The sequence below is a fragment of the Monodon monoceros genome, unplaced genomic scaffold, assembly GCF_005190385.1.
Source record: "Monodon monoceros isolate NGI ecotype Baffin Bay Population unplaced genomic scaffold, NGI_Narwhal_1 Super_Scaffold_6, whole genome shotgun sequence".
NCBI classification, from domain to species: Eukaryota; Metazoa; Chordata; class Mammalia; order Artiodactyla; family Monodontidae; genus Monodon; species Monodon monoceros.
In genome coordinates, this window is record NW_021703783.1 from 86,902,112 (window position 1) to 86,916,748 (window position 14,637).

Here is a 14,637-nt window from a genome sequence, read left to right on the forward strand (position 1 = left end):
CTTCCTTAAATGCACATCTAATCATGCCATTCTCTCAGGGATCTTCCATTACCCACCCCCCCCCACCCCGCCTCATAAAGCCCAAACTCCTTAGCGTATTTTATGAGAAGTCCTGAGGGACCCACCCTGGCTTACATTTCTGGCCACATCATCTCTTGCTGTTCTCCCCATCAGGGCTCTGGCCACCTGCCTCTCCAGAATGGATCTCTCTCTCTACCTGGAACATCGTCCCCTCTCCTGGCAAACTCCAGCTCAGCCTCAGGCCTCCATTTAGATCTAACCTCTTCGGGACATCTTTTCCTATACTGCCTCCCCCCGAGATGAGGCCGAAAACCCTGGGAAAGGACACACCCATCACAGTACCTAAGGAGTCTGCGTCTTTGCTCAACTGTCATTCCTGTTGGTCTAAACCTCTGGGATTCACAGATCCTATCTGTGTGGTTCACAGATGTGGGGGCCCCTAAGGTGCCTCGTAAATGGTTACTCACTAAATGAATGGATACTATGGATGGAGAAGAAAGAATCCGGAAAGTCCCACTATCTTTTCACTCTAGACGGAAGTCGCTTTGCTTCTCTGGTCTGTTTTCACATGTGCAGTAAAAAAACACTGGACAAGATCAGTTATTCTCAGCTCAGGGTCTCTGGACTCCCATAGGGCCTGTGAAGAAAGGAATGGGGTTTCAGGGGCAATCTGCAGTATTTCAAAATGCGTGAGGGGAACCACATACCTTCTTGTGAGGAGGTGGCTAAAGGCCAACTCAAACTTCAGGTGACTGTGTAGTAAGGAAATGTTAATTAATGGGCAATACCAGTTATCTCACGTTGGGTAAGGTCATGATTAGCAGTTACTGACGTCTTTGATCAATAAAACATAGGAAGACGACATAAAACGCAGTCTGTTCACGTGTAATGTTTTTCAAATCACGAGGCCCACGAGGCAAAATTATATAGTCTTTGGATGGGGGAGCAGAGACTACAGACTTTTAAGGTGGGGCCAGTTCACCTTCAACTAGCTGGAAGGAAGTCTCTGCGGGTGCTCCCGCAGAAGAGCCCCAGAAGGTGGGCTGTGGTCCAATAGCGAAGACTCTCTCTTGCTGGGGGAGAGCAGCCCTCACCCCTACCGTCTGTTCCCTTGAAAGCCCCGCCCGACACACCCAGAGCCTGTCATCATGCTGCAAGCTGCAGAGGTTTCACAGTTCACAGGAATCAGGGGCTGAAAGTGCTGTCTGGCCACACGGGGGCGCCCTCACTCCACACACTGGTATCCCAAGGCCCAGCTGGAGCTGGAAGACAGCTCCATTCCTGGCGTCCCTGCGGGGTCAGGAGTTAGGGTTCACAGAGCTCCCTACCACAGCCAATGCTTTTTGGGAAGACACCTCTCATCCTCCCTGGCTGAGGGTTATGTTGACTCGGGGTCGCTCACCTGTTGTTGTTTTTAAACGTCTTTATTGGAGTATAATTGCTTTACAGTGGTGTGTTAGTTTCTGCTGTATAACAGAGTGAATCAGCTGTACATATACATACGTCCCCATATCCCCTCCCGCTCGCGTCTCCCTCCCACCCTCCCTATCGCACCCCTCTAGGTGGTCACAAAGCACCGAGCTGATCTCCCTGTGCTATGCGGCTGCTTCCCACTAGCTATCTATTTTACATTTGCTAGTGTATATATGTCCATGCCACTCTCTCACTTTGTCCCAGCTTACCCTTGCGCCTCCCCGTGTCCTCAAGTCCATTCTCTACGTCTGCATCTTCATTCCTGTCCTGCCCCTAGGTTCATAAGAATCGTTTTTTTGTTTTTGTTTTTTTAGATTCCATATATATGCGTTAGCATACGGTATTTGTTTTTCTCTTTCTGACTTACTTTGTATGATAGACTCTAGGTCCATCCACCTCACTACAAATAACTCAATTGCGTTTCTTTTTAGGGCTCATATTCCATTGTGTATATGTGCCACATCTTCTTTATCCATTCATCTGTCAGTGGACACTTAGTTTGCTTCCATGTCCTGGCTATTGTAAATACAGCTGCAATGAACATTGTGGTGCATGACTCTTTGCATTACGGTTTTCTCATCACCTGTTGTTCTCCATAAAGACAGTCTGGAAGGGACTCCACCTGCTCAGAGGGGAGAGATTGATGCTATGGCATCCCAAGATAACCCTGGAAGGAAACCTGACTCAGACAGTGGACAGAGAACAGTCTGCCTTCCCTTGATCTAGAGAGCAGGGCATGGGGGGAGCTCGTATCACATCCATGCTCTGGCTTTAGTACCAAAGGTTTGAAGACTCTTGTGGGAGCTCTTTTGAGAGTGAGACAGAGACAGGCGCGCACACACACACACACACACACACACACACACACACACACACAGAGGGAGGGAAGTGGGGGAGAGCAAGAGACCAGGAGACAGAGAATTCAGACCCTGCTCTGTTTGGGACAGTCATAGACCCCAGAGCACCCAGACAAGTATGAAGCAGGGCAGGCTGCAGACCTGGGGTCTGACAGATACTGGTTCAAATCCCGGAGCAGCCTAGGTGCACCTGAGCAGGTTACTTTGCTTCTCTGAGCCTCACCGTTCACCACAATAAAAGGGAGGGGGTAACCATGCCTGCCTTTTGGGCTTGAAGTGTGGCTCCAGCGGGACAATTAATATATGCAAACCACCCCTCATGGTACCTGGATCAGGAAGGTACTCACTTGACAGCAGAGATAACTCATGTTGACAAACGACAGTGATAAAGGATTAAAACGAATTTTGACCATTTACATCTTGTGACTTTAGTTTGCTCACGTGGGGATTTTTGGCCTAGGTGAATTCCATAGTCCCTTCCAGTTCAGATGGTTTGTTATTCCATAATAAACGCAACAAGCTGAGCGCTCTCCCCAGCTGCTGGACGCCTGCCTGCCCCCCCCCCCCCACCATGGGGAGAGCTGGATGCAGTCACAGAGAGTCAGGCCGGCTGACCCCAGCTCCCACTTTAGTGTGAGCTCCCCATCTCGCTCCCAGTCTCCCGCTGGGAACATAAAGAATGATAATAGTACCCATGGCAGGGACTCAGCAAGGGGAGGAAATGAAATGCCACTTGTCATGCATTCAGAACAGTGCCTGACACTCAGCGAACACTTCAATAAATGTTCGCCATCACCACCGCTTTGATTTGTTTTCCAGAAAAGGCAGTGATCTTTCTAGAATGTTTAGATGAAGGCTGTCTGATCCAAAATTGCAAGAGGAATGATATGTTTTCATAAAAGCTATAGGAAGAGCATTAGACTGGGAGACAGGAGATGCTTCCTGGACCAAGCTCTGCCATAAACATTTCATGAGGCCACCTGGGGTTCTAGTCTGATCATCGTAAAAATGCAGACACTTGATAGCCTAACCGCCCCTCCAAACCCGGCAGTCAGGGGCCATTTATCTATGGGTGGACTTGGGCAGGTGCTCTCCCCTTCTGGGTCTTGGCTGACCCATTGACAGAGGGAACACTGGACTAGACGACGATCCTAAGGGGGGTTTTGGCCCCGGCACTGCCCGCGCCTGAGCCCCATGGGTCCTCACCTGAGGTACTCATAGAGTCCGTACATGGGCAGGAAGTCGATGTCGGACAGGAACATGTAGGGCGTGCCCACGTGCTTCATGGCCACGTTGCGCAGCAGGTTCACGGGGTAGAACTGGCCCTCCTTGTACACGATGTGGTAGGCCACGTTGTGGCGGCCCATGAGCACCTCCGAGCCCTGTGCGTAGCGGAGGAACTGCTGGGCCTCAGCGTCCGACAGGTAGAGGGCCAGGCTGATGGGCCCCTCCCAGTGCTTGCAGATGGCCTCGAGCATCTGGAGCCTGCAAGAGACGGGACACCTGACCCATCCGCGCATGCGCGGGCCTCATCTGCATCTACAGGTGTCATTTGCGTGTCCGCGCATCGTCCTGTCCGCTAGCCTGGGGCTGGGGAACTCCATCTCCATCCACAGTTGGTCAGTCAGCTCCAAATCCAAACCCCTGCTCTAAATGTTAAACACTGTGTGATGGAGGCCAATAACCAAACCTCAGTTCCTTTATCTGTAAAATGGGCACAATACCACTCCCCTTTTCGTGTCTAGTGTTTGAATGCTTCCACCCAGAGGGGTGATATGGAGAGCGTCACATCCCACTATACTAAGTTTTTTCTTTTCAGACTCCTCTTTTCAACAGTGGGTGGGAAAAAATACAGTAAATGATGTAAAGATCCCTTTCCAGCTTAAAACTCCTATACCTTTCCTTCTCCCTCAGCAAAGGTGTACAGCAGCCCTCCCACTCTCCTGAAGCAGGGACCAGCCATAGGAGATTTAGCCAAACTGAGTTACAAGGAGCATTAAAACAAACAGTAAAAACAAGAGTAATAATAACCACAATCACTGACTCATTACTATGCACCAGACACTTCCCAGAATTCTCCCCCAAACCCTGTGCCTCATCTGTCATTTCTCCCATTTTCCTGATGAAGGAATTGAGGCTCTAGAGGTCCAGTCAGCTTTGGTTCTTGGACTTGCACCAAATGTGTGTGGCTAGGTTTCTGGATAGGACTTTGAAGACAGTGAGAAGATAATAATCTTGGGTGTCTGGCAAAGGCAAGGAAAAAAAACCATGTGAATGTTGGGGACAGAAGTGAGCCTGGGGTGACGGTGTCTTCATTTTTCAGAGCGCTTATTGCTCCAGGGCACCAGGCAATTTTGCAAGGCTACCCGAGAGGCGCTGAGCCAGGGAGAGTGAGGGTGGGGTGGGAACAGAGCCCAGAGGAAAAAAACGAAAGATGCTCCCAACCAAGAGGGTTCTGCAAAAACGTTTGAGGAGAAATCTAGAAAAATGTTCCCTCCCCCCACCCCCCAGAAGCATTAGAAGTGCCTGGTACATGAAATCTATGGTTAAGAAACAGCCCTACCCAGCAAGAGGTACATAATCAAGTAGTCTCCTGGTCAGAATGCCCACTTTATTCGGACAATTACCAGGAAATAGATTCCACGCATTTCCATGCTTCTAAACAAAAGAAAATGGGCACACCTATCTTGTGTCAATGGCTTTCCTGATGGACTTTCAGTTTCCTCTCAGTAATTCTGTGAATTGGTATTTCGTGGATTTGCTTCCTCTTTCACTAAGGAGGATTAAGATATTCATCAGGGTAAAATGCCCTCCATTTCTCATACTTTGTAGCACTTGTTAATCAAATTGACCCCAGCCAGTTTTGAAAGAGGCACTACATTCTCCACAATGCTTGATTTCACTGAAATTTGTGTTCGGCCTCTGCTACAAGGGCCCTGGTTTCTGCTGGGCTCTTGAGAATCTGGGAGTTTGAATTATCCCACCTGCACCTCAGTTGCATTGTCTGCAAAATGGGAGGACTCTGCACTTGGATGGGAGCGATGTTTGTACCAATCCTTTAAGATTTGGGGAGTACAGGGCAAGGATAATTTCTACTATGTGGACGTCAGAGCTGCTAAAGGGAGTGGATGCAGGAGGCATGTCTGACCGAGTGTGAAGAGAGACCAGCTTCTGCTGTGGATTCTCCCACTGACCTGGTTTTGGACTCTGTGTCCGAGTTTTCCGAGCAGGGAGCAAGCCCTGCCTGGTCCAGCCCCATCTTCCCACCTCTGAAAAGTTCAGAGTGAAAACAGAGACACAAAATACTTAGGGTTCTCAGGAGAAAGGGGCTGCTGATGTGACAAACATCATATCCATGCAGACGCTACAGGAAATGGCGCCAGATGTCCCAAAGAAACTCACTGAGTGAAAACGAATCATGGCGCAATCACTTCTGTCTCTCTGCCACTAGCTCCAGTCTCTCTTTTCCCTTAAAACCAAGCTCTCTGCCAGGACCCGAACAACAGTCAGACAGACAAACTGAGCGAGGTTCATCGTAACGATGATGATACATAAAGCGTGATCACGATACAATAAGTCTCTACCATTTATCTGTTGCTCACAGCGTGCCAACACATTTTGGCTGTTGTCCAAAATGTAAATGTAAATTTGTAACATTTACAGTAATGCTATAAACAGAGTGGAGATTCTCAATCACTGTTTTACAGGTGAGGAAGCTCCAGGAGGTGAAATGACTTCTTTCAAGTCACACAGCTACAGAGTGGAGGGGCTGGATTTGCACCCAGGTCTGACCCCAGTGCCAGGGATCCAGACCACTGCTCAACACGAACTGGCTTTTGGTTGAGAAAGATGTCCCCAAATATCTTCTCATCACCTGTTTCCCCAAACAGAAACGTGTTCCGACCTGGGTGTCAGCTTCCCTCTATTCCTTCCTTCTTCTCCTTGGTCTCTCTTGGAGTCCAAGATCCCCCAGTCTCTCCATCCTTCTCCTGGTTGTTTCTCTCCACACCTATTCCCTAAGGTCTGTCCCTGTGCAGTTCCTGTTGAGTTTTGTGCCGAGTCTTTCTTTGGTGTCTTAACGTAGGAAGAAAGGATCTGGCACAGCAAGGACCTGGGCCAACGGAGAGTGTTTCAAGAGACAAAGATTAATTCAAAAAATGGGTAATTCCTACCTGTTTGGAAAGAATCTCCGAGACTTTTAGTCTGATTATAACATTGTTATGATGAAAGGCCTCAGCCTCAGAGAGGAGCACGACCTGCTGAAAAGGACACCGTGTACGAGAGGAAGGGCTGATGCAAGGACCCCTGTCCCACGCTCTCTCCCCTCCCCCACAGAGCCCGCCATCGCTTCATGCCGGGAAGAGGATGGCAAAGGCTCAGGAACGGCCAGAGATATTGTCTGCAAGACCTAGAAAGAAGCAGGGCTTCCCCCAGGGAGTCCTACTGAGACAGGAAGCCCCAGACAGTCTGTGTAGGTGAAAGGGAGCAGGCAGGGAGATGGCTGATTCGAAACCTAAAAGACTGCGGTTGGAAGGAATTCTAGAACGTCAGTTGGCCAAGCAGCCCGGGCAGGTGGCCACTCAGTCTCTGCTGGAATGGGGAACCCACTCCCTACAAGGCAGATGACTCCAATCTGGTACACAGGGCAAGGCAGGCTGCGGGGTACAGAGGCCAACTGTGGGTTCTGGGCTCAGGCACAACTGGGTTTGAACTCTGACCTGTGTCAGCATCTCTGGGCAAGTGACGATAGTTCTTTGAGCTTCCACTTCCACATATGCATAGAGGGGATAATAAATAATACCTTTGTTGACGACAAAATGGCTACAAATTCCTCTCCCGCTATCCATCTACACCTTTTGGTAATGCCCTCTGCCACACTGATTCTGGGCTGGCCGTGGGACATGCTTTGGGCCACGGGGCATTGGCAACATGACACAGCCAGGGGCGCTGAAAAGTGCTTGTGTGGTGGGGCTTGCCCGGAGCTGCTCTCGGAACCTTGCGAGCGCCGCTGTGTGAACAGCCTGCTTACTCATGGCTCTCAAGTGTCTGTCACAGGGCTGGGTGTGCAGCAGGTACTTGTACATGACAGCTGTGATTTTCTCCTCACGTTCAACTCCTCCCTTTGGAACACGTGGTCCTCCAGCAAATATCCTGTGAGTATGTGCAATGTGCAGGCATTGTCCTGGGCCCCAGAATGAACGAGAAAGACAAGGTTCCTGCACTTCTGGAGAGAAGAAATAAACAAACCAAGGTAAGTTCAGAGTGAACTGAGTGTCAGAGGGGCAACAGAACAGGAAACAGGATAAAGAGGGACGGTGAGGGCCGGCCTGCAGGAGACGTCAATGTGAGCCCCGGATAATGAGAAGGACTGGCCTTGAGAAAGCCTGGGTGGAAAGCTTTCCAAGAAGAGGGAAGAGCCCTTGGGATACAGAGTTTAGCACGCTCAAGAAAGAAGAAACAGGACCAGTGTGGATGACACACAGGTAAGTGAGGGGCAGAAGGAGAGGCTTTGGGGGCTGGGCAGGTGCCGGGTCATATGGGGCCTTCAAGGTCACGGTGGACAGCTCTAATACTGTTCTAAAGGCACTGAGAAAGCATGACGTGACCAGATTAAGATCGCCCTGGCTGTTGCATGGGGAAAGGAGTGCCTTTCACTCTCTAGAACGATGCTTTCCCAGCTTCAGCTGGCTCAGGATCACCTGGGAGGCTTATTACAGCACAGATCCCTGGGACCCACTGCAGAGATTCCTGTTCGGCAGGCCTGGGACGGGGTCCGTGCATCTGCGTTCTAACAAACTCCCAGAAGATGCTGTGCTACCAGCAGAGGGATGGGACCTACAGGATGGGACCCCATCAGCTCGGCTCACGTCCTCTTTCCCCCGCTTGCAGAAAACAGAGAGAAAGCCCGTCAGCCACACGATTCCCTGGAACTGTAGCTGGTACTTCAGGGACTTCATCCAAGGAGCAGGAAACCGAGCAAGCGTCTCCCGGCCAGGTGGCAGAGATGCTGCGATCAGGATCCCTCCTAGCCAGCCCGCTTTGTCCTTTCAACCATTCTCATCCGCTGCTGGGATGGGAGGGAAGCTTCCTGAGCGAGCGCCTGTGTGAGGAGCAGCCCTCCCAGCTCCACAGCTGCAGCAGGCAACGTTCATTCTTTCTGAACGGAATTCCAGAGGGAGCTGGGCACGGAAGCCTGCATGCTGGCTCCCCTAATTCGTTGTGGCACTCACGTAGGGCCTACTTCTGACTCAAAGGTTTACAAACACACCCGAAATGTTTCTTCAATTAAAAATCAATCCAGCAGGCACCAGTCAGCCTGCAGCATCATAATTGGATATGTGGGATGGCGGTGTGGAAGGAGGAATTTCTGCCGTCTTCATCCACCTGTGCGGCTGCTTTATAATTTTTGATTATGTCCCGCTAAGTGTCTCTTGCTAGGGTGTGGAATTCCTTGGGTTCTCTGAGGTATTGTCTGGATGGCACTACTTGTCACAGCGTGTCAGGGGATCACACGCCTGCCATGCTGGGGGATGTGTGTGCTCTGAAGGGAAGGCGTCTGAGGTTAGTGTTTGCAGCAGATGTGAGAGGTGCCGGGGCTTTCTTTTAAGCCGGCTGGGAGGGGAGGTCCTGCCGGGTTTCCTGCAGCCCAGGCTGGATGCTTCAGGCTGGCCACAGAAAGAGGGGCTCTGTCCTGTCTGTATTCTTTTGTTAATAACAAGCGTATACATAAGGATGGATTTGAGTTGTTAATAATTAAAAATGTTTGTCTTCTAATTGTTTGTAAATTCCGGGTAGCAAATGCCATAGCCAGCATAAAGGTGAAAAACATTAAGGAAAGTGTGCTAACATTCGTGGCCCACTTGCTAATCACTGGGCACTTTGCAGCATCTTACTTTATAAAACCCAGACAGCAATCTGTGAACTTGATGATATTACTGCCACTTCATAGGTAAGTAGAGTGAGGCTCAAACAGCCTGAATAACTTGCCCAAATTCACACGGTTAGGAAGTGGTGCAACTCGACTTTGAACCCAAGTCTTCCTCTCTTTTTTTCCCCCCTACATCACTTTCTCTCTCCTCAATACCTACCATGTGCAGATGCCGGGGTCAGAGAACACAGACCTAGCAAGTACTGACTGAATGTAAATATGTCCCAGGGCTTTCCCAGAGATTCTCACATTTTCACCTGAGTTTGCAGGTGACCACTGGCTACTGATCTTGATGAAGAATATCTTGGTGACAAGCTGAATGTACGAATAGCAGTCGTGAACGTGACCAAGGAAAACCAGGATGCTCTGATGGGAACCTGGGATCACCTGGAACTCACTCACCTGGCCAGATCCTAGTATCTGGACTTCAGGTGCCTCGTCTGAGATACATTTATGCCGCCTGGAGAACAGAAGACCCATCTAGACCATCATGCAGCACGAATATTAAGGATTAGGTTTTGTTTTCATTTTAAATGGCATAGAGGAGAAGGAAAAATAAACGTAAAGAGCGACAGTTATGGCGGGTGACTTGCTGTTGTGCTTGGTGGGGAAGGGTGTGTACACCCAGGCTGATAAGGAAGGGGAGGGGTGACTTGGGACACTGGTCTAGGCCAGTCCCTCATGGAGCCTCACTGGGAGCCTGGCAGGTTTGAGCTGGAAGGGCTGCCCACCTCTCCCGGTTTCCCCAAGCCCTGCCTACCTGGCCCAGATCTTTTGCTCTCCTCACCCTCACCCTGAGCACAAGCACCTAAGCTCTAACCGTGTGTGCCCCAGAGGGCCTGGCATCCTCTCCATCCTGTGGATATGCTGCACGCTCTACCTGGGGGCTGGCAGGGGGCTCCTTCTCTCCCTACGAGCCTTCTACTGTCAGTCCACTCAGCCTCCCTCAGGGACATATGCTCTCTCTTCCTTTCTCTGCCCCGGCCAGGATGGGGGCTCCTCCTGGAGCATCCCTCTGTGGTCAGAACCTGTTCCCTGCCTGTGCCCGCCAGACTTCTAAGCTGGCCCCAAGACTCCTGCCCCTGCCTTGGCGTATCACCCTGTAGCACCCCTCTCTTGTGTGCGAGCGGAACCTGGGAATATGATGGGATATTACCCCTGTGACTATGTCATATAACAGGCTGGAGAGATTCTCCTGCTGGCTTTGAAGAAGTAAGCTGCTATGCTCAGAGGGCCACACGGCTAAGACCTGAGGGTGGCCCCCAGGAGCTCAGAAGGACCCCAGCTAACAGCCAGCAAGGAAACGGGGACCTCGGTCCTGGAGCCGAATCCTGCCAAAGGCTGAATGAGCTTCGAAGTGCACTCTGACTCCGAGACGAGACTGCAGCCCAGCCAACACCTGGATTTCAGGCCTCAGACCGCAAGCAGAGAACCTGCTAACACATATCCAGACTCCTGACCCAGACACTGTCAAATTAAAAAAAAAAAAATGTGTTTCTAAAGCTGCCAAATCCGTGGTGATTTATTAAACAACAATAGAAAACGAATACATGGTCTGAACTCTGAATACACTACATACTCCTTGAAGGCAGGAATAGGGTTACGGAGTCCCAGCCCCACAAGAGGCTGGCACGTGATTCTAACAGGTGCTTACACAGTATCTGCTGAGCAATCACGTGAATTCTGGAGATGAGAAAAGTGAGGCCACGGGAAGGAAAGACCTCTCCTGAGATGACACAGCAGGGCAAGGACCCAGCTGGAGCCAGAAGCTCTGTGCTTGTCCTTCTTATCCCGTTTGGTCTTTGTTACCTGTTACGGTCAGCAAGTTCTCTGAGTTTCTGTACGGGTGTCCCGGAGGCTGTGCATCTCCAGGAAACCACTAGCCATGAAGCCATTTAATTCTGTGAGCCGTCATTTGCTAATAAGCAGAGGGACTCACAAAGCAAAAAGGAACCTGCTTCCACAGCCGCTCTCAGCACGCATCATTCCCGGCTGCCTCCAGAGGCAAGGTCGCCCTCACTCTCCCGAACTCCCAGACTGCTTCCTGTCCGTGAGCCTTTTAGTGTCCCAGTGCTGTTCCTTTGTTTGTTCACTCATTCTTCAATCACTCATGACTAATCACAAGTGACATTTATTGAACACTTACTAAGTGTGCCACGTATTGTCCTCAGCACTTTACAGGCGTTAACTCATTTAATCCTAAAATGACCCCATGGAATCTCATCCATAGGCTGGACAGGCATCTCCAAAGTGGCTCAAAGACAGAATGAGACCATCAAACTCCCTTCCTAATTGTGGGAGTCGAGGGGGAATGACATGAAGGAAACTAGGGCAAGGGCAGCCACTGTGGACATCAGTAAATCAAAGAGGAAGCTGGTTAGCTGAGGTGCGCACAAGGCACATAGGACGGCCAGGTACAGAAAAACTGCAGAGCCCTGAAAGGCTTTGAATCCATTCACCTCCTGGCAGCCAGAGAGATGTTTTCAAAAATATAAATTACAGCATAAAACTTTGTGAAATTCCTACAATAGGTTCTCAACCACGTTTAGAATAAAATCCAAATATTTTATGAGTTTCTAATGTTTATAAACTTAACCTCATGCAACTTTCCTCTCAAGCCCCCTCTCAAGTGATGCTTCAGTCACACTGGTCTTCTATCAGGTGTCTGAATACACAAGGCCCTTCCTACTGCAGGGCCTTTGCACTTGCTATTTTGTCTGCCTGGAAAACTTTTCTCAGCAACTCACCTACCTAACTCCTTTTCTCATCCTCAAGTCTCTGCAGAAATGTCCTCTCCTTAGAAAGACCTCTCCTGACCATGCCACCTAAAGAAGGTCTCTCCCTTGACATTGATAATATGTGTTTCATCCGTCAAAGCACTTACCACAGTTATAATCATTTGACTTAATTATTTGCTGTTTTTATACCGCTAGTCCCATTTTCTCAATGCTGGCTGCACATGGCAAACTCAAAACAATTCAAGGTCTCCACCCCACAAAGATTCTTACTTAACTGGTTTGCAATGGAACCTGACCATGAACTTGTTTTAAAAGTTCCTCAGGTGATTCAATTTGTCCCCAGTCAAGGTTGAGAATCAGTGCAACAGACCATACGCCACATGAGGGCAGGGATCACGTCAGTACTTCCTGATAAAGGCTCCAGGAATGATGCCTGCATCAACACGGATATAAGGAAAACAAACAATTGCTTTCCAGCAGCAACTGTGGGTCCAGTCCATGTGTTTCCCTATAATACACTCCCCCTTTCCTTGAGGTAATGTGAGTAGAGCTCTATTTTTTTAGAATCAATTCTTCACCCTCACAAACAACCAGCACCATCAGGAGACAGGAGCCCTTGGTTCTCAGTGCTGGAGAGGGGATGAGACATCAGCCCTATCTTATCAGGCTTCAATGTTCTAAGCCTGTGAGGCCACCTCTCCCTTCTCCATTCGACTGGGTGAAGGGCAGCGGCAAGGGGACTGTGTGGAGGGTGAGGGCCCGTCTGCTTACCTGTCCATGGAGAGCTGAGCAACCAGGGTGACGTCCGTGTTGTCTGAAGTGGGCTCATACTCGTAGTGCAAGAAGTACAGGTGGGTTCGGTGGACGGTGAAACGCTCTCGCCGGAACTCATAACACAAGTCGTCCTCATCCAGCTCAGAGAGCTGCTTCTGGAGCTGAAAGGTAGGCAAGAGGGCTTGGAAACAAGAAGAAAATCCCCGAGGGGGCCTGCCTGTTGTGCCCTGTCCTCCCCTGAGTTTGTTACCCATTGGACCTTACCGATGGGCCAATCAGAGAAGGACAGGATCCTGTTTTCATTTTCCTCTGCAATTTAATCTGATTTCAAAGAGGTGATGATAAAGGGCAGCTGCCTCACCCTCTGAGGAATGAGACGCTCTGAGCTAACAGTGATGGTGGTGGCACTGACAAATGTATAAGCAACCACAAAGTCCTTATACAAAACAAAAAACGTTTTCCTTCATGACCCAGCACAACAATCTCAAATAACAGGGGGGAACTGTCCTCTATGAACAGAGTAACGGGAACCAAATGGAGCAGTACCTTTGTGTGACCTGGTGCTTTTCTCTCTCCAGAGCTACAGATTTCAATCTCTGTACCAGGTATTGGAAAGAAAACGCAAACCCATAAACGAAACAAAACATCTTTTCTTTTAATTTCATCCAAGTTTAATCAGTCTCAGTACCCACTCTTCTTCTCCCTCTCTTCTAAGGCTCTGACACCTTTTACTTTATTAATCTTCTTTGTAGGAGTTCTTTACATACCTCTCCTATTCTCCTTCCTACCCAACTAGCGAAAGAGTGAGCTGTCCTGCTAACAGGGAACTAGGAACTCAGCATTTCACATAAGCAGGTGCAGATATACAGGTTTCCAGATCTGCCGATACACAATATCCCTCCCAGGCAGGTGGGACTGACTATGCTTGCCTTATAGGTGAAAAATTGCGATGAACAAGTAAAAGAACTTCGACAGTTATGGAAATTCAATCAGTGGACGTGCGGTAGCAGAATGAATGGGCTGGGAATAGGCAGGAGAGAACTTTTTCGGGTGATGGGAATGTCTTACGTCATGCTCAGAGTGATGGTTATCTGGGTGTACGCATTTGTGAAAATACATGTACACTCAGAACGGGTGGATTTATCATATGCAAATTGTATTTCAATAAAACGTATTTAAAGAAAATAATAATTTGCCAAAGGTCACATGGTTGCTTCCAATATTTCTTCTGTTACATGAACCTTGTCCATCACGTGATGATAGATAGTTGAATATAGATTAAACTTCACATGACTAGAGTTATGAAGAGCTGAATGCAACAGAACGTTTTTCCAAAAAGAAGATATATAAAATCTCTAAACCAACAGGAAAATATATTCACTCACTCCTTTATGACCTATCAATTAAGACCACTGCTTTGAACTAGGTGATATGCTATGATTATTCTTTTGTCTACAGTTCCAATGATTTTACTGTTAAGGTCAAATGGATTATCCTTCTTTATTCTCTACCAGTAGTTCAAAATCATGGTAAATTTTAGCTTGCTTTATATTAAGACTATGCTGATCTTGTAATTTTTGTGTCTGTATTTCTGAAAAAAGACTTTTTTCTTTTTTGTTTAATATTTTGTTTTTTTAAATAAATTTATTAAAAAAAAAAAAAGACCACTGCCTTGACAGGTTAAGCCCTGATATTATTTCTCAAGATGTGTGCTGACAGCTGACTGCATTAAATGCTCCAGTTTCTTCACTGCCCCCTCCCCCATATCCTTCCCCTTTGTCATGTGACCTTTGGTGCTGCCCACTACAGAGGCAAAGCCGATTTCTCTAATCCTTGAATCTGGGCC

At 48.8% G+C, this 14,637-nt stretch overlaps 1 protein-coding gene across 1 annotated transcript in view; it reads right to left on the bottom strand.

Moving 5' to 3' along the window:
- LARGE1 (LARGE xylosyl- and glucuronyltransferase 1) overlaps nt 1–14,637 on the bottom strand; it is a 590,826-nt gene that overhangs the window by 34,388 nt on the left and 541,801 nt on the right. The window contains exons 11-12 of the mRNA XM_029205397.1: nt 12,789–12,952; nt 3,558–3,836 (exon numbers count right to left, since the gene is read on the bottom strand). Coding sequence (XP_029061230.1) covers nt 3,558–3,836; nt 12,789–12,952 — 443 coding nt within the window. The remainder of the gene's footprint in view (nt 1–3,557; nt 3,837–12,788; nt 12,953–14,637) is intronic.